At 43.7% G+C, this 19,985-nt stretch overlaps 1 protein-coding gene across 3 annotated transcripts in view; it reads right to left on the reverse strand.

Moving 5' to 3' along the window:
- Positions 1 to 18,035, reverse strand: part of ARMC1 (armadillo repeat containing 1) — a 29,899-nt gene extending 11,864 nt beyond the window's left edge. Inside the window, exons 1-4 of one of the 3 annotated variants that reach the window (XM_054560855.2) lie at positions 17,827 to 18,035; positions 16,726 to 16,825; positions 11,079 to 11,296; positions 6,113 to 6,204 (exon numbers count right to left, since the gene is read on the reverse strand). In XM_054560855.2, the coding sequence (XP_054416830.1) occupies positions 6,113 to 6,204; positions 11,079 to 11,261 (275 nt within the window). In that variant the 5' untranslated portion in view covers positions 11,262 to 11,296; positions 16,726 to 16,825; positions 17,827 to 18,035. 3 annotated transcript variants of the gene reach the window in all.
- Between the last annotated feature and the right edge of the window lie 1,950 nt (positions 18,036 to 19,985).

Raw genomic sequence — 19,985 nt, forward strand, 5'->3', positions numbered from 1 at the left:
TTTAATTAATTTAAATTGCCAGAGTGAGTGGCTAACCACACTGGACAGCACAGTCTAATGGCTCTTATTAGTGGAACTGAACAAAGAGTAAGTACATGTAACTGTAAGAAAAGAATCCTCATTTCACCTATCAATGGGCTCAACTAAGTCCAAACCCTTTAATGTACACTCAAGGCCGTAAAATCTGACCCCATTTGGCTATCTCCATCAGCTCATTTTGTCCTTCTATTATTCTTTGGGTTGACTATGACACTTGGCCATCTCCTACAAAGATCATGCATTTTTATATGTTCTTTGTTCTAGAATGCATTCTACCCTTAAGTTTTGTTCAGGTCTTTCCTCAGCTGGAAGAGCTTCACCCAGACTGCAGGCTTTCCAACTCTTATTTCAATGCTTGAAGGCTCAGCTTGACCAACACCTTCTATATAATGCCTCTACCTAATAACCCAATTCTCCCTTTGCATTCAGAGTACTATGCTTGTACTTACACTACTGATCTTAATTTTCTATTTCTTTTATAAGTATATGAACTCTTTAAGAAGAGGAAGGTATCCTTTTTGTACCTTCCATAGAACCTAACGAAAATGTTTGCAAGTTATTTATTGAATGAGTAGGAATACTTCAATTTCTGATACTCAGATTGTATATGTTCTAGCTACTTAGAGCTTTAATTCCAGGGGTGATAATCTGACAGTATTCTAGACACTCAATTACTACATCAAGTGCTTTTCTGGACCACTGTTGACCACAGAGATAAGTTACTTTGGGTGACTTTAGCCGTGTGTTACAGAAAGCTATCAAAAAGACTAATTTGTATTAGTTGCCTCAGCATTTTTATTGATAGCTATTTAGAGTTTATTGAAAAGTCACTGCAGTTCTCAGATATTTTAAATATTAGCCAAGAACAAGTTATAAAGAGCATGAAGAGACAATGATTAGAGAAACTTATGAATTTAAGTTAAAAAAAAAAAAACAGGGCCGGGTACAGTGGCTCATGCCTGTAATCCCAACACTTTGTTGGCTGAGGTGGGTGGATCACCTGAGGTTAGGAGTTCGAGACCAGCCTGGTCAACATGGTGAAACCCCGTCTCTACTAAAAAAGTACAAAAATTAGCCAGGCGTGGTGGCAGGCGTCTATAATCCCAGCTACTCAGGAGGCTGAGGCAGGAGAATCACTTGGACCTGGGAGATGGAGGTTGCAGTGAGCCAAGATCCTACGACTGCACGCCAGCCTGCGTGACAGAATGAGGCTCCCTCTCAAAAAGAAAACATAAATAAATAAAATAAAGTAGCCAGGTGTGGTGGTGGGTGCCTGTAATCCCAGCTACTCAGGCGGTGGAGGCAGGAGAATCACTTGAACCCGGGAGGCAGAGGTTGCAGTGGGCCGAGATCATGCCATTGCACTCCAGCGTGGGCGACGAGCAAGACTCCGTCTCAAACAAAAAAAAAAAAAAAAAAAAAGAAAAAGAAAAATTCTATTTTTGTTACTCCTTTCCATTGTCAATAGTTTTGCATCAACTAAAAAATGAATCATAACATATAATAAAACATCCAACTAATAACTGTCACACATTTTTTGAAAACCTGGATTATTTCAAAACTGTTTAATATGCTTCTTAATGAAGCAATAGTGACAAAAAATATTAAAATACTAAAACACAAATTATCTTTCTGTTTTTCATAAAAACCGTAACAATAGTTCTTAGCCAATTGAGGCAGTATACTAATTAATCCTTTTCCTGGCGGGGGCGGGGAGGGAGAGGGGGCGGACAGAGTCTCACTCTGTCACCCAGGCTGGAGTGCAGTGGCGCAATCTTGGCTCACTGCAACCTCCACCTCCCAGGTTCAAGCGATTTTCCTGTCTCAGCCCCGTGAGTAGCTGGGAGTACAGGTAGGTACCACCATGCCTGGCTAATTTTCATATTTTTAGCAGAGACGGGGTTTCGCCATGTTGGTCAGGCTGGTCTCGAACTCCTGACCTCGTGATATGCCCGCCTCGGCCTCCCAAAGTGCTGAAATTACCGGCATGAGCCACGGCGCCCAGCCATTAATCCCTTTAAGAACCTAATGTAAGGCCGGGCACAGTGGCTCACCCCTGTAATCCCAGCACTTTGGGAGGCCGAGGCGGGTGGATCACAAGGTCAGGAGTTTGAGACCATCCTGGCTAACACAGTGAAACCCTGTCTCTACTAAAAATACAAAAAATTAGCCGGGCGTGGTGGCTGGCACCTGTAGTCCCAGCTACTCGGGAGGCCGAGGCAGGAGAATGGCGTGAACCCGGGAGGCGGAGCTTGCAGTGAGCCAAGATTGGGCCACTGCATTCCAGCCTGGTGACAGGGTGAGACTCAGTCTCAAAAAAAAAAAAAAAAAAAAAAGAACCTAATGTAAAGTGTCTCACCAGAAAACTCCAAGTAAAAAGTTATCCACATCAATTTCAGTGGAATTATGTCCCCACCCAAACCATCCATTTTCTATCAGTCTCAACACAGACATTTAAATTGTTTTTAAAGTTGATTTCAAATTAAACAGGGAAGGAGAACTATGATGTCAAGAAACTATCCCAATGTGTGGAAAAATCTAATAAAAAGGCAACTGTCGGGCCGGGTGCGGTGGTTCACACCTGTAATCCCAGCACTTTGGGAGGCCGAGGTGGGCGGATCATGAGGTCAGGAGACCCAGACCATCCTGACTAATGCAGTGAAACCCCATTTCTACTAAAAATACAAAAAATTAGCCGGGCGTGGTGGCACGTACCTGTAGTCCCAGTTTCTTGGGAGACTGAGGCAGGAGAATCGCTTGAACCCGGGAGGCGGAGGTTGCAGTGAGCCGAGATCGCACCACTGCACTACAGCCTGGGCTACAGAGCGAGACTCCACCTCACAAAAAACAAACAGAAAAAGGCAACTGCTGGTAAAAGCATCATAGGTATCATTTGAAAACAATTAACAGGGATACAAAGACAAAGATATTTACATCTTTGACTTAGTAATTCGCCAGTAAAATCTGTTAGGAAAATAGTCCATGAAATAAAAATAATCCAAAACAAAAAAAGCCCTAGACACAGTTAAGCAAAGAAATTTTAGAGCAGGCCAGGGGTGGTGATTCACGCCTGTAATCCCAGCACTTACAGGGAGGCCGAGTGCAGGTGGATCACCTGAGGCCACGAGTTCGAGACCAGCCTGGCCAACACGGTGAGACTCCGTCTCTACCAAAAATGCAAAAATTAGACGGGTGCGGTGTCACGCACCTGTAGTCCCAGGTACTCGGGAGGCTGACAGGAGAATCGCTTGAAACCGGGAGGAAGAGATTGCAGTGAGCTGAGATCACAGACATTGCACTCAAGCCTGGGTGAGAGTGAGACTTTGTCTCAAAAAGAAAAAAAAGAAATTTTAGAGCAGCTGGGCACGGTGGCTCACACCTGTAATCCCAGCATGTTGGGAGGCTGAGATAGGAGGATCACTTGAGTCCAGGAGTTCGAAACCAGTCTAGGCAACATGTCGAGATCCCATCTCTACAAAAAAATACAAAAATTAGGCCAGGCGCAGTGACTCACGCCTGTAATCCCAGTACTTTGGGAGGCTGAGACAGGCGGATCACCGGAGGTCAGGAGTTCAAAATCAGCCTGGCCAACATGGTGAAATCCTGTCTCTACTAAAAGCACAAAAATTAGCCGGGCACGGTGGTGGGCGCCTGTAATCCTAGGTACTTGGAAGGCTGAGGCAGGAGAACTGCTTGAGCCCAGGAGGCAGAGGTTGCAGTGAACCAAGATCGCACCACTGCACTCCAGCCTGGGCAACAGGATGAGACTCAAAAAAAAAAAAAAAAAAAAAAAAAAATTAGCAGGACATGATGGCCTAAGTCCCTGCTGCTCAGAAGGCTAAGGCAGGAGGATTACTTGAGCCCATAAGGCAGAGGTTGCACTGAGCTAACATCATACCAGCCAAGGTGACATAGTGAGACCTGGTCTCAAAAAAAAAAAGACAAGAAAAGAAAAATTTTAGAGCAGCACTCTACATCAGAACTTTCTGAGATGATGGAAATAGTGTCACTAGCCACATGACTAAACACTTGGAATACGGCAAATGTGACTGAGGAGCTGAGTTTTTAATTTTAATTAATTATTACTATTATTATTATCACTTTTTTTTTGAGAGGGAGTCTCATTCTGTTGCCCAGGCTAGAGTGCAGTGGTGCGATCTTGGCTCACTGCAACCTCTGCCTCCCGAGTTCAAGCGATTCTCCTGCTTCAGCCTCCTGAGTAGCTGGGATTACAGGTGCCCACAACCACACCTGGCTAATTTTTATATTTTGGTAGAGATGGGGTTTCACCATGTTGGCCAGGCTGGCCTCGAACTCCCTACCTCAGGTGATCCACCTGCCTCCCAAAGTGCTAGGATTACAGGTGTGAGCCACCACTCCCTGCCATTAATTTTAATTAATTTAAATTGCCACATGTTGCTATTGATTACCATACTAGACCCATTTCAGAAAAAAGGAAGATGCTTCTGTTGTCATCCTTAAACCAGCCCTCCTCTTCCTGGTTAATCACTGCTTCTATCTCTCTGACTAATTACTTCTCTAGCATTCTTTCTGAACTGAGGTCCTGTAAAAGAATTTAATTCCATTTTAAAAAAAAAAAAAAACACACACACGCACAACTATCTGGGCAGGGTGTAATGGCTCATGCCTGTAATTCCAGCACTTTGGGAGGCTGAGGCAGAAGGATTGCTTGATCCCAGGACAGCAGCCTAGGCAACATAGTGAGACTATGTCTCTACAAAATAATTTAAAAATTAGCCAGGTATAATGGCACATGTCTGTAGTTCCAGCTACTTGGGAGGATGAGGTGGGAGAATAGCTGGAGCTTGGGAGGTTGAGGCTGCAGTGAGCCATGATCATACCACTGCACTCTAGCCTCAGCAACAGAGCGAGACCCTGTCTCAAAAAACTAACCAAACAAAAAAACCCAGAGTTATTATTTTCTCAATTACTTCAAGGATAATATAGAGCTGAAACCATTCCAGATACATTGCACAGAAGATAATCCATTATATCCAATGGATTCCTTAGGGCTTTAGGGCTTAATTCTCTTATAAACCAGTTCTAGTGGCTTCTACATTAGCAGCAACAGGATGATGGGAGAAATAGCCAAGTACTCATATTCATATTAACAATGTGCAAAGTGGGGGTATGCATGCTTATGATTGCCAGTATAGCTACTGAGGCTACTCGCACTATTTTAATTATAAACTTAAGAATTTACTACAAAACTATATCTAGAGAGTCACACAAGCTTCTGTCTACTTAGATAAACAAAGCAGTTACAAATAAGAGATTAGCAACAATGGTTATATAAATTTTATTTTTTGAGACACAGTCTCGCTCTGTTGCCCAGGCTAGAATGCAGTGGTGGGATCTCAGCTCACTGCAATCTCTACCTCCCAGGTTCAAGCGATTCTCCTGCCTCAGCCTCCTGAGTAGCTGGGATTACAGGCATGTGCCACCACACCAGGCTAATTTTTGTATTTTTAGTAGAAACGAGATTTCACCACGTTGGCCAGGCTGGTCTTGAACTCCTGGCCACAAGTGATCCGCCTGCCTTGGCCTCCCAAACTGCTGGGATTTCAGGCATGAGCCATCATGCCCAGCATGTATGAAATATCAAATGCCTCTATCAGCACCATCTTAACTTCCTTATTTTATAGTTCCACAGTTTTACCATTTTCCTACAGTAATAAATTACTTCTTGACTAATTTGTAATTTTTCTCTACCTAAAATTGTAAATTTTTTTTTTTTTTTTTTTTGAGATGGAATCTTGCTCTGTCGCCCAGGCTAGAGTGCAATGGCACGATCTCGGCTCACTGCAACCTCCACCTCTGGGGTTCCAGCGGTTCTCCTCCCTCAGCCAGCTAAATGATTAAAAACAGTTAACTACAGGACATTAAAACATAGTAATCCAATAATAGTAGTAATCATGCCTATAATTCCAGCACTTTGGAAAGCCAAGGTGGAAGGATCGCTTGAACCCAGCATGGGCAACATAGTGAGACCCTGTAAGTAAGTAATATAAGTAAGTATATAAATAAATGAGACACTGTCTATTGTACTTACTTCTGTATAACATTTTGTAAGCTCAACATCATACCCAGTTCTCCTTTCATCTTTTCTCTGTTTGCACGGCATTCTGCCAAGTATCGAAGAGCCTACAGCAGAAAAAGTAGTAAGTTAATTCGTCTGTCCAGACTATTCAAAATTGAAACTACTACTAATTTACTGCAAGAAAACAAAAAAGGAGAAAATAGGTTTTTGTTTTTAGAATAAAATCCTTTAAATGAGATGATTCAGAAATATTCCCTAGGGAAGAAATGATCCTTTGAGCTGTAGTAGCTGATCTACTGTTTGAAATGAAGGTTCCTAACTTAGTCACAAGGTCAAAATTAGGCTGTTCTGGTTTTACTTTCACCACTTGACAGGGATGGAACTATATTCCATTTAGTGGGGAAGTGAGCTGTGATTGCGCCATTGCACTCCAACCTGAATGACAGAGTGACTGTGGCTCAAAAGAAATAAAAAAGGTGGGGGGGGGAGTGACGTGGGCGCAGTGGCTCACACCTATAATCCCAGCACTTTGGGAAGCTGAGGTGGGCAGATCAAGACCATCCTGGCCAACATGGTGAAACCTCACCTCTACTAAAAATACAAAAATTAGCTGGATGTGGTAGCATGTGCCTGTAGTCCCAGCTACTTGGAAGGCTGAAGGAGGAGAATTGCTTGAACACGGGACGCGGAGGTTGCAGTGAGCTGAGATCACGCCACTGCACTCCAGCATGGCAACAGTGAGACTCCGTCTCAAAAAAAATTAAAAAAAAAAAAAAAAAAAAAAGGCCAGGCGCGGTGGCTCACGCCTGTAATCCCAACACTTTAGGAGGCCAAGGCGGGTGGGTCACGAGGTCAGGGGTTCGAGACCAGCCTGACCAACATGGTGAAACCCCATCTCTACTAAAAATACAAAAATTAGCTGGGATGGTGGCAGGCACCTGTAATCCCAGCTACTCAGGAGGCTGAGGCAGGAGAATTGCTTGAACCGGGGAGGCAGAGGTTGCAGTGAGTCGAGATCGCACTGCTGCACTCCAGCCTGGGCGACAGAGCAAGACTCCATCTCAAAAAAAAAAAAAAAAAAAAAAAAATGCTGGGCGCTGAGTGGCTCACGGCTGTAATCCCAGCACTTTGGGAGGCCAAGGCAGGCAGATCACTTAAGGTCAGGAGTTCAAGACCAGCCTGGCCAACACAGCAAAACCCCGTTTCTACTAAAAATACAAAAATTAGCCAGGCATGATGGCACGCACCTGTAATCCCAGCTACTCGGGAGGCTGAGGCAGGAGAATCGCTTGAACCCAGGAGGCGGAGGTTGCAGTGAGCCGAGATCACACCACTGCACTCCAGCCTGGGCGACAGAGCAAGACTGCATCCCAAAAACAAAACAACCAAAAAAAACCACCATCCATATCAAAGACATCATAATTATTTGCTGAAAATCACTAACAAAGTTCCAAAAGAAGCCAGAAAAAGGCATTATATAAGGGAAGAACAAGAATTACGGCGGTTTTCTTATTAGAAACCATACATGCCAGAAGACAACAGAGAAAAATCTTTTTTTTTTTTTTTCTTTTGTGATGGAGTTTTTGTTCTTTCGCCCAGGCTGGAGTGAAGTGCCACAGACTCAGCCTACTGCAACCTCCACCCCCCGGGTTCAAGCGATTCTCTTGCCTCAGCCTCCCAAGTAGCTGGGATTACAGGTGCCAGCCACCACGCCTGGCTAATTTTTGTATTTTTAGTAATGACGGGGTTTTGCCATGTTGGCCAGGCTGGTCTTGAACTCCTGACCTCAGGTGATCCACCTGCCTCGGCCTCCCAAAGTGCTGGGATTACAGGCATGAGCCACCACGCCCAGCCAAGACCCTGTTTCAAAACAAAAACGAAAACAAAACCCAAAAAACAAAAATGAATCTATATTGGGGAATAAAGAACACCAGAAATGTAAAAATGAAGGTAAATATAAAAGACCTTTTTTTGCTAGGCATGGTGGCTCACGCCTGTAATCCCAGTACTTTGGGAAGCTGAGCAGGGCAGATCACCTGAGCTCAGGAGTTCAAGATCAGCCTGGCCAACATGGCAAAAACCCGTCTCTACTAAAAATACAAAAATAAGCCAGGCATGCTGACATGCACCTGTAATCTCAGCTGCTAGGGAGGCTGAGGCAGAAGAATCACTTGAACCCAGGAGGCAAAGGTTGCAGTGAGCTGAGATCATGCCACTGCACTCCAGCCTAGGTGACAGAGCAAGACTCCATCTCAAAAAAAAAAAAAAAGACATTTTTAAATTTTCAGTCTCTTTAAAAGATAATTGACTGTTTAAAGCACAAATATATACACTGTAGGTTTTTAAACATATGTAGAAGTAAAATGTATGACAAAAATAGCACAAAAGATGGGAGAAAGAAATGGAAATATACTCTTGTGTGATTCTTACACTACATGTCAAGGGTATGATTCATTTAAAGGTAGGCTGTAAGAAGTTAAAGACGCATATCGTAAAACCTACAGCAACCACTAAATAAATTAAAATAAAAACAAAAGCGTATACTAATAAGCTAACAGTGATGAAAAAAGGAAATCATAAAAACAACATACCTGATGGCCAGGCGTGGTGGCTCACGCCTATAATTTCAGCACTTTGAGAGGCCAAGACAGGCAGATCACCTGAGGTCATGAGTTCGAGGACTAGCCTGGCCAACATGGTGAAAAACCGTATCTACTAAAAATACAAAAATTAGCCACGTGTGATGGTGCGGGCCTGTAATTCTAGCTACTCAGAAGGCTGAGGCAGGAGAATCGCTTGAACCCAGGAGGCGGAGGTTGCAGTGAGCCAAGATCATGCTATTGCTCTCCAGCCTGGGTGGCAAGAGCAAAACTCTGTCTCAAAAACAACAAAAAAATCTTTTCTTCAGCCTCTTGGGAACTTTCACTCACTGATCCCTCTCCTTAGCTCTGTCCCTCCATGACTTTATATTTCCCTTCCTATTCAGCCTAGTATCTACTGTATATCATTTCAACCAATCCTGCCAAGATCCTAAACTCCCTTGCACAATCATTCTGCCCAACTTAACCTGGCCAAGTAACAACTCTGGACAAATCCAAGTACTTGGCTCTCTGAGCCTACAGCAGGCCTGAATCATATCGATTCAGTATTACCAAACTGAATCAGCCCTCGACACTGCTGAACAACTTTATCATTCTCCTCAGTTAGCAAATCTTTCCTATTTTCTGCAATTATGAGAGCCTTCCCCTCAAACCTCTCTCATTCTAGTAGCCCTTGCCCTCTGAACTTAGACATGTTCTAGTCTATTTAAAAAAAAAGAAAAAGGACTTACTTCCTTTAGCCCCAAGTCCCTATCTATAGACCAACCCCCTCTTTATTCTCATCCTTCTTGCATTTCTTATTGAAATTGAACCCAGACCGGGGGCTGTGCCATTTTTCCCATTTGTTACTACTGTTCTCTTATACCAATGTCTTTTTTGACTGCTAAACTTCATTCTGTAAAGGCAAAATAGAAATTTTTTTCCAAAAGGAAAAGCCTATATGCCTTCTGTACAAACTTGTGAAATTAGACTAAATGGGGAATTCATCATGAGTCCTTAAGTAAAGGGCAATAGATAAAATTTCCGTAACATTAATTTTTTTAACAACTTTTTTTTTTTTTTTTTTTGAGACGGAGTTTCGCTCTTGTTGCCCAGGCTCGAGTGCAATGGCACAATCTTGGCTCACTGCAACCTCTGACTCCTGGGTTCAAGGGATTCTCCTGCCTCAGCCTCCTGAGTAGCTGGGATTTCAGGCACCCACCACCACGCCCGGCTAATTTTTTTGTATTTTTAGTAGAGACAGGGTTTCACTGCATTGGCCAAGCTGGTGTCAAACTCCTGACCTCAGGTGATCCACCCACCTCGGCCTCCCAAAGTGCTAGGATTACAGGAGTGAGCCACCACATCTGGCCGTATTTATATGCAAAATATATAGGCATTTTTGCTGGAATAGGCAAATATAGACATACAAAAAGTAGATTAGTAGTTGCTTAGGTAGGGAGTGTTGGGGTCTGGGAAGCAATAGATAAAAAGTTGTGGTGGGCCGGGCACAGTGGCTCACATCTGTAATCTAAGCACTTTGAGAGGTCGAGGTAGAAGAATCACTTGAGGCCAGGAGTTTGAGACCAGCCTAGTTAACATAGCTACATCCTATCTCTACTAAAAAAAAAAAAATTTAGTTATAATAAATAAAAATAAAAAGTTGCAGTGATGGTGACACAACTCTGTGAATATACTAAAATCACTTAAATGTATACTTTAAATGACTGAATTATATGATGCTGTGTGCTTACATCTTAAAAAGCTGTTATAAAATAAAAACAAAATAAGTGCCTCTTTGAGTGTCTCTTTGAGTGTCTATGTGTATGATATGATCCAATCCTCAAGACTGTTAAATGAAAAGGAAGTGGTAGGACATTCCATGCATGGAGTATGCTACAATTTGTATTAAAGAATAAAAACAAGACTGGCCATGGTGACTCACAGCTGTAATTCCAACACTTTGGGAGGCCGAAGTGGAAGGATCACTTGAGCTCAGGAGTTTAAGACCAGCCTGGCCAACACGGCGAAACCCTATCTCTACAAAATATCAAAAATCTGGCTGGCATGGTGGTGTGTGCCTATCATGCCAGCTACTTGGGAGGCTGAGGTGGGGGAGGATGGTTTAAGCCCAGGAGGTGGAGATTGCAGTGAACTAAGATCCTGCCACAGTGTACTCCAGGCCTAGATGACTCAAAAAAAAGAATAAAAACAATGTAGCATGTTACCACTGGTGTAAACAGACCACAGACCACACATATATATGTTTGTACATACATAAATACAAACTACTGATTGCTCTCTTTCTGTTTTTTTACCTTGTCATCTAGCACTTTTTCCAAATTCTCACCTTAATTGCAAAAATAAAACAGAGATTGAAATTACTAAAGGCAACTTACAAGCAAAGCAGAGTGGACGACTGGAGGGTTGGGATGGTCCATAAATAAAATAAGGCCAGGCAGACATCCCTGATCCTGGACGATGGCTCTTCTGTTTAATGGATCTGCTGCTAGATCCCGTAACTGGTTAACTACCGATAGAGCATCAGGCTCTTCACTCATGGTGGAAGTGGAAGAATTCATCTTCTATGCCATGCACATGAATACAATCTTAAATTCTGTAGAAAAGGTTTGCAGAATTAGTTCTAGGCTGCTGAGGTATATTATGGCACTTGTGAAATAACCAGGATTACACCTTTAGAAAGAATCAGGTAACTAAAACTAAATCACATAAAAACTTAGAAATCGGCAACTCTACAGTTTGAGAAAAGTAAAATGAACATAAGACGACTGAAAAAATTTATGTGCACAATGTTTAAAGAACATACGTTATCCTCAATATTCCAATAAATTATGTTTTAGCATACATATTTTAACAATAAAATCACAATAAAGATCTTTACAGTTCAAGCTAGTAAGCTTTGCTATACTTCTAAAACTGTTAATATTGCCAGTGCTTTTTATCCTCTAGACTATTTCTAGCCCTAAAACAAGTGCCTGAGGGAAAAGTGGCTAGTTTACAGCCTTCTTATTCATCAATGAACAAAAACCTAGCATACTCTGTCTACAAAGAATAAAATGCCCTTGGAAAAAGGAGGCAGAAGTCTGTAAATCAAGAAGACAAGAAAGGTATTTAGCCTGTAGCTCAGGCCAGTAGAGTGTGAAAGATCATAGTGAATCTAGACTGAATCGAAATACATCGTCCACCTGATTATGCCATATTCTACTGCCTAACAGAAAAGCAAAAATAGGAAGAATGAAGTAGAATTTGACATAATTCATTTGCCAGATGAGGAGATAGTCATAGAGAAGTTCAATAATTTGCCCCACATCACAAAATCTAGTTAGCATAGAACTGGCCTAAAATATTATTTACTATTTCCTAAACTCATCAGCAGTCTTTCCACTTTGCATACTTCATTTTCCTTGTTTGTTTTGTTTGTTTTTTCCAAGACAGAGTCGCATTCTGTCACCCAGGCTGGAGTGCAGTGGCACAACCTCAGCTCACTACAACCTCCGCCTCCCGGTTCAAGCAATTCTCCTGCCTCAGCCTCCTAGCCACGCCCGGTTTTTTTTTTTTTTTTTTTTTTTGTATTTTTAGTAGAGACTAGGTTTCACCATGTTGATCAGGCTGGTCTTAAACTCCTGACCTTAAATGCTCTGCCCGCCTCGGCCTCCCAAAATGCTGGGATTACAGGCATGAGCCATCGTGTCCGGCCTCATACTTTCGTTTCAAACTCAGTATTTTGGCCGGGCATGGTGGCTCATGCCTGTAATCCCAGCACTTTGGGAGGCCAAGGCAGGCAGATCTCCTGAAGTCAGGAGTTCGAGATCAGCCTGGCCAACATGGTGAAACCCCGTCTCTACTAAAAATACAAAATTAGCCAGGCATGGTGGCACACACCTGTAATCCTAGCTACTCAGGAGGCTGAGGCAGGAGAATTGATTAAACCCAGAAGGCGGAGCTGAGATTGAGCCACTGCACGAGCAAAACTCTGTCTCAAAACAAGCAAACAAAAAAAATCAGCATATTGGCCGGGTGCAGTGGCTCATGCCTGTAATCCCAGCACTTTGGGAGGCCAAGCGGGGGGTGGATCACCTGAGGTCAGGAGTTCGAGACCAGCCTGGTCAACATGGTGAAACCCCGTCTCTACTAAAAATACAAAAATTAGCTGGGCTTGGTGGTGGGTGCCTGTAATCTCAGCTACTCAGGAGGCTGAGGCAGGGAGAACTGATTGAACCTGGGAAGCAGAGGTTGCAGTGAGCCGAGATTGTGCCATTGCACTACAGCCTGGATGACAGGGCGAGACTCCATCTCAAAAAAAAAGAAAGAAAATGTGATATACATACACAATGACACAATGGAATACTATTCACCCTTAAAAAAGAAGGAAATTCTGTCACTTGTGACAACATGGACAGAACTGGAGAACACTGTGCTAAATGAAGTAAACTAGGCACAGAAAGAGAAATGCTGCATGTTGTTGCTTAACTGTTGAATCTAAAACAATAGAACGCAGCAGCAGAGAACAGAATGGTGGTAAAAGGCTGGGGGATAGGCAAAATGAGGAGATGAGGACCAAAGGATACAAAGTCATAGTAGGAATAAGTGAGGGTTTTTTTGACATCTATTGCACAAGATGGTGAATATAGTTAATAATAGTGTATTCCAGATGGGTGCAGTGGCTCACACCTATAATCCCAGCACTTTGGGAGGCCGAGGCAGGCGGATCATGAGGTAAGGAGTTCGAGACCAGCCTGACCATCATGGTGAAACCCCGTCTCTACTAAAAGCACAAAAATTAGCTGGGCGTGGTGGCAGGCGCCTGTAATCCCAGCTAGTCGGGAGGCTGAGGCAGGAGAATCGCTTGAACTTGGGAGATGGAGGTTACAGTGAGCCAAGATTGTACCACTGCACTCCAGCCTGGGCAACCAAGCAAGACTCTGTCTCAAAAAGAAAAAAATCAAAACAAAACAGTGTATTCTGGGTCTTAAAATGGCTATGAGTTGCCAGGCGTGGTGACTTATGCCTGTAATCCCAGCACTTTGGGAGGGCAAGGAGGGTGGATCACCCGAAGTCAGGAGTTTGAGACCAGCCTGACCAATATGGTGAAACGTCACCTCTACTAAAAATACAAAAATTAGCCAGGCATGGTGGCACAAACCTGGAATCCCAGCGACTTGGGAGGCTGAGGCCAGAGAATTGCTTGAACTCAGGAGGTGGAGGTTGCAGTGAGCCGAGATCGTGCCACTGCACTCCAGCCTGGGTGACACAGCTAGACTCTGTCTCAAAAGCAAAACAGAACAAAATCGCTGTGAGTAAATTTCAAGTGGTCTCACCACAAAAAATAAGTATAAGGTGATAGATATGTTAACTAGCTTGATTTAATTGCTCCATTTTATATTCATGAATCATAACATCATTTTGTACCCCATAAATATATACAACTATAAATTACCAATTTACAATAAAATGTTTTAAAATAAATCAGGGAAAAAAGAACCAAACACTCTGGGTGTTGGCCTTTTGCATACAACGCTGGCCTTGAAACTTGCGAGTTCCATTCTCATTCAAGGAGCCATTAGATAACTATTCAGTAGGAACTACACTGAAAAAAAGTTACATAGCTTTCCTGTTGCTTTGGGATGAACAATAATCAAAACAACTAAAACTTCCAATCTTCGGCCGGGCGCAGTGGCTCACACCTGTAATCCCAACACTTTGGGAGGCCAAGGCGGGCAGATCGCCTGAGGTCAGGAGTTTGCGACCAGCCTGGCTAGCATGGTGAAACTCCGTCTCTACTAAAAATACAAAAATTAGCTGGGCATGGTGGTAGGTGCCTGTAATCTCAGCTACTCGGGAAGCTGAGGCAGGAGAATCGCTTGAACCCGGGAGGCGGAGGTTGCAGTGAGCCGAGATAGTGCCATTGCACTCCAGCCTGGGCAACAGTGCCAGACTCCGTCTAAAAAAAAAAAAACACAAACAAAAAACCTTCCAATCTTCAAAGAGCACTGATAAGGATTGGGCTCAAATCAGCATCTGCACAGGATCCATCAAAGACCTTAGCTAATGCAGTTGGTGCTCTGTATCCACAGGTTTCAAATCCTGAGAATATTGTACAATATTTTCGATTCATGCTTGGTTGAATCAGACAATGTCATGGGTTTACTGTATAACAGAGGCAGAAACTGTGGTCACTCCATTTCCCATGGCATTTAAAGGAAGGCAAGAAAAGCTGACAGAAGCTGTGATTTGTCCCTCAAATTAGAAGGGTTTTATGTAAAACTTCAGGAGAGAACCCCTCACAGTTAAGACTCATTTTTCTTACTTTGATATTCTTGATGATATCAAGTTACTCTGACATCCATTTCTAACTATCACATTGCTTGAATTTTCTGGGGGGAACAGGGTCTCACTCTGTCACCCAGGCTGGAGTGGCGTGGCGCAATTTCGGCTTATCACAACCTCTGCCTCTCAGGTTCAAGCAATTCTCCTGCCTCAACCTCCCAAGTAGCTGGGACTACAGATGCCTGCCACTATGCCCAGCTAATTTTTGATTTTTAGTAGAGACGGGGTTTCACCGTGTTGGCCAGGCTGGTCTTGAACTCCTGACCTCAGGTGATCCGCCCTCCTCGGCCTCCCGAAGTGCTGGGATTACAGGCATGAGCCACCACGCCCGGCCATTGCTTGAATTCTGTTAAATGATCAATATTTCTGTGGACTGCAGCGTTCACAAAGCAGATTTTATGAGATAGCAACAGAACAGTTAGGAAACTGAAAACAGATAAACGAAAGTTACAACTCTAACCCCAATCATGTATTAGATACATATTATGTTTCTGTGTTAATTTCATCAACTTCACACACTCAAGCTGTTTGATAAAAATGTCTGCCTTTGCTGGGTGCAGTAACTCGGGAGGCTGAGGCAGGAGACTGCTTGAGGCCAGAGTTCAAGTCTACAGTGTGCTATGATCTTGCCTGTGAACAGCCACTTTACTACAGCATGGACAACATAGCAAGACCCTGTCTCTTAAAAAAAAAAAAAAAAAAGTCTATCTTCATAGGTTGGAAAAAATGATTTTAAATGAATATTTCAGGATTCAGTCTATCCTACCCACTATATGCCCAATTTGGCAAAGTGCAAAATAATTTTTATTTTATTTTTGAGATAGGGTCTCGCTCTGTTGCCCAGGCTGGATGGCAGTGGCAGAGCCACTAAAACTTTATGCTGCTGTATAAATGCATCTCTTTTAAACATGGCAATGAACATATGAACAAAATGCTAAGCTCTAAAACTCTGTAAGCTGGCCAGGTGCCATGGCTCAAGCCGGTAATCCGAGTACTTTGGGAGGCCCAGGGGGGTGGATCTCTTGAGCCTAGAAGTTCAAGACCAGCCTGGGCAACATGGCAAAACCCCATCTCTACTAAAAATACAAAAGCTGAGGTGGGAGGATCACCTGAGCCTGACAGCTCGACAGAGTGACAGCTCAACTCAAAATAATAATAAAATTTGGGAGGCCAAGGCGGGCGGATCACGAGGTCAGGTGATTGAGACCATCCTGGCTCACACAGTAAAACCCCGTCTCTACTAAAAATACAAAAAATTAGCCAGGCGTGGTGGCGGGCGCCTGTAGTCCCAGCTACTCGGGAGACTGGGTCAGGAGAATGGCGTGAAACCGGGAGGCGGAACCTGCAGTGAGCCGAGATTGTGCCACTGCACTCCAGCCTGGGCAACAGAGCGAGATACCGTCTCAAAATAATAATAATAATAATAATGATAATAAAATAAAACTCTACAAGACGCCGGGCACAGTGGCTCACGCCTGTAATCCCAGCACTTCGGGAGGCCAAGGCCTCTGCTACTCCAGAGGTTGAGGCAGGAGAATCGCTTGAACCCGGGAGGCGGAGGTTGCAGTGAGCCAAGATCGCGCCACTGAACTCCAGCCTGAGCGACAGAGCGATACTCCGTCTCAAAATAAATAAATAAATAAATAAAGACCATAGCCTCACTAACAAATGATGAAAATGTGAAAAAACTTTTTATACCTTTACTTTCTCTTGTTTAGTTCAATTTGGACAAACAAATCATTCTATGACAAAGAATACTTCTCATCCTTTAATGCGCACTCTGGTCACTTAAAGGTTCCTGTTAAAAAGCAAATACTGATTCAGTAGGTGGGAAGAGTCTGAGATTCCGCATTTCCAACAAGCTTCCAGGTGAGGCCTATGCTACTTTTCACACTCTGAGAAGCAAGCAGTTAGAAGATACATGTGAGACACCTGTAATTAGGCAGATGCCTGCAAGATTTTTCCTTCTCGTACAGTCAAGATTCACCATTCAATTCAAAGATTTAATTCTCACATGCCAAGAGCTGCAGAGGGAATACGTTTAACCTAAATCCTTATTCAGCTAGGTGGCCTTTGATAAAAATAACATAAGCATTGAGATTAAATCTGACTTTCCCCTTACTCGAAGAGTTAACTGTAACTTTGAGAAGTTAAGTTATTAGAGCCTCAGTTATGTCACATAACAATCCTCAGCGGTTATCAGATTAAAGTAGGAACGCGAAATGGTAAAATCAAACACCAGCAATTACCAAAACAGACTACTACTGGCTCAGGTAGGGACATCTGTCCCGCCAGGTGTTGGAGGTACCTTCTGCACTGCCCTGACATTTCAGTGCACTAAGTATCACGAAAGGAGTTGCTAACTGCACGAATACATACCCCCGCCCTCCCAAAACACAGTCTTAAATATAAAAATGGGAACACTGGTCTCTCTTGAATTAAGCCTAACACAACTATGTCTTTCCGCTCTTAGGAGACACGCAGGTGCACAAAACTAACAGAAAGTTACCAAAGAATAACCTGGGGAGATGAAAAGATGAGATGACACCCATTAATAATGCTGGGGTTAGTAAAAGTCAGATGTGAGGGGGGACAAAGAAGAAATAAGCAAAGCTAACAGATTCACGGGACACGTAGGGGTAGAGCGTGCTAAAGCGCCTCACTGGGACCCACTACTGGATCTGACAAGAGGCAGGCGGGGCGCCCCTCCCAGGCGGATTCGCTGCCTCGGTGCAGGGGCCGCTTCCCGCGGCCTTCCCGGCTCCACTGCTTTGTCTGCCGCCCGTGGACCCCACATACCGCTCCAGAGCTTTAGAAGTCCAGAGCCTGCCACACCATCAGGGCCACACCTACGGATGAGGTAGAGACCCAGGCGGCGCGGAGCGAGCCCTTCAGTTGGCAGCCCCGGCCGCGGCGATCGCAAACAACCGGACTAACTCAGACAGCCAAAGAGCGAAGGCGCTGGCGGGGAAAGGCTCTGCAGACTCTTCCCAGGTGACCTGACACCTCTGTCGCTTATGCCCTCCTATTGGCTGATAATGAATCCAACGTGAGGATAAAGTATCCAATCAGTGAAGGTCTCTTTAGAGTGAAGCGCTCATAGGTGGTTTAGGGAAATGCACTAAGAGTCAAGGGACTGATCCAATGAGGACCCAGGAACACTATATTGGCCCTAACTACTCGCCGTCCACCAAGCCCTAACCGAAGAAATTTGATTCCGGCTGGGAAACTGTCGCACTTTCACAACCTCAATACCCAGCCTTGGGGGGCCGGCGGGACTTCTCCGGTCCTGCATTCGGTAATTCAAATTGAGTATTTCTTCTTTAGCAACTCTTGCAATTCTAATAAAGGCAATACCTAATATTTTTTCGCTTCTGTGAGTCTTAATTCATAATTTTTTTTTGTTTTGTGTTTTACTGTGGACGTTAGCACTACATTAGGCGTTCCTTGGATTTTCGTTTATTTCTTCTTGGTGTCCACTGTCTCCCTAGCAGGTTGAAAGACGCAAAGTACAGTTTTCGTTTAAGTAGCAATTTATTTTGGGGAAGAAGTTGTTTTTTTTTCTTGTAAGGAATTTATTATCAGAATCTTCTCAAATTCATATTTTAAAATATCTTCTATGTAGTTTATCAAAGTAAGGATTTATATGCTTGTTTTATGGATGGCAATCACTTGAAGTTTTTGTTTAGGCATAGATTTTATTTTTTTTTTAATTTCTTTAAATACAAACCTACTCTTAACCCGCAGGCAGATCTTTGAGAATAATGTATCCATTGCAGTCAATAACCCCAATAAACAGATTCTGGATTCTCTCTATAACAGTTTGATTCGGCCACGTAGCTCATGTATTAAAGTCAGAAGGAATATGAGAGGCCTCTAATAGGAAAAGGGTGTGGATAACAATAAATATCCCAGGTTGTATTCAATGCTAATATCTCCTATACTTCTTGAATTTAAAAACCAAGCAGCTACTTCTTGAATTTATTTCCGTTCCCTTGTTCTCGGTTATCCTCTTGCTTCCAATGAACTCAAAATAGGAGCAAAATAAGCTCAGTAGAAAACAAATAGGCCGGGTGCGGTGGCTCACGCGTGTAATTCCAGCACTTTGGAAGGCCGAGGCGGGCGGATCACTCGAGGTCAGGATTTCGACACCAGCTTGGACAACATGGTGAAACTCTGTCTCTACTAAAAACAAACAAACAAAACTAACCAGGCGTCGTTGCGGGCGCCTGTAATCTCAGCTACTCGGGAGGCTGAGGCAGGAGAATCGATTGAACCAGGGAGGCCGAGGTTGCAGTTGGCCGAGATCGCGCCACTGCACTCCAGCCTGGGCAACACAGCGAGACTGTCTTAAAAAAAAAAAAAAAAAAAAAGGTCCAAAGGGCACAGCCAGGTTAAACATAACCCATTTGGTTGAGTTAATTTCTTCAGTATAGCTATTAAAAACAACTAAAAAAAACCCCAGGAAATTAAACTTGCTATTTTTGTTAACGTTAATATATTAGGAAGGCAGGTGCGGGGGCTCACGCCTGTAATCCCAGCACTTTGGGAGGCCGAGGTGGGTGGATCACCTGAGTTCAGGAGTTCGAGACTAGCCTGGCCAACATGGTGAAACCCCGTCTCTACCTTTTTTTTCTTTTCTTTTTTTTTTTTTTTGAGACAGAGTTTCTATCTTCCTGCCCAGACTGGAGTACAATGGCGAAATCTCGGCTCACCGCAACCTCCGCCTCCCGAATTACAGGCATGCACCACCACGCCCGGCTAATTTTTGTATTTTTAGTAGAGACGGAGTTTCTCCATGTTGGTCAGGCTGGCCTCGATCTCCCGACCTCAGGTGATCCGCCCGCCTCGGCCTCCCAAAGTTCTGGGGTTACAAGCGTGAGCCACCCCGCCCTGTCAGCCGTCTCTACTAAAAATACAAAAAATTAGCCTGGCGTGGTGGCGGGTGCGTGTAGTCC

This window comes from Pongo abelii, chromosome 7 (genome assembly GCF_028885655.2).
Source record: "Pongo abelii isolate AG06213 chromosome 7, NHGRI_mPonAbe1-v2.0_pri, whole genome shotgun sequence".
Taxonomy (NCBI): domain Eukaryota; kingdom Metazoa; phylum Chordata; class Mammalia; order Primates; family Hominidae; genus Pongo; species Pongo abelii.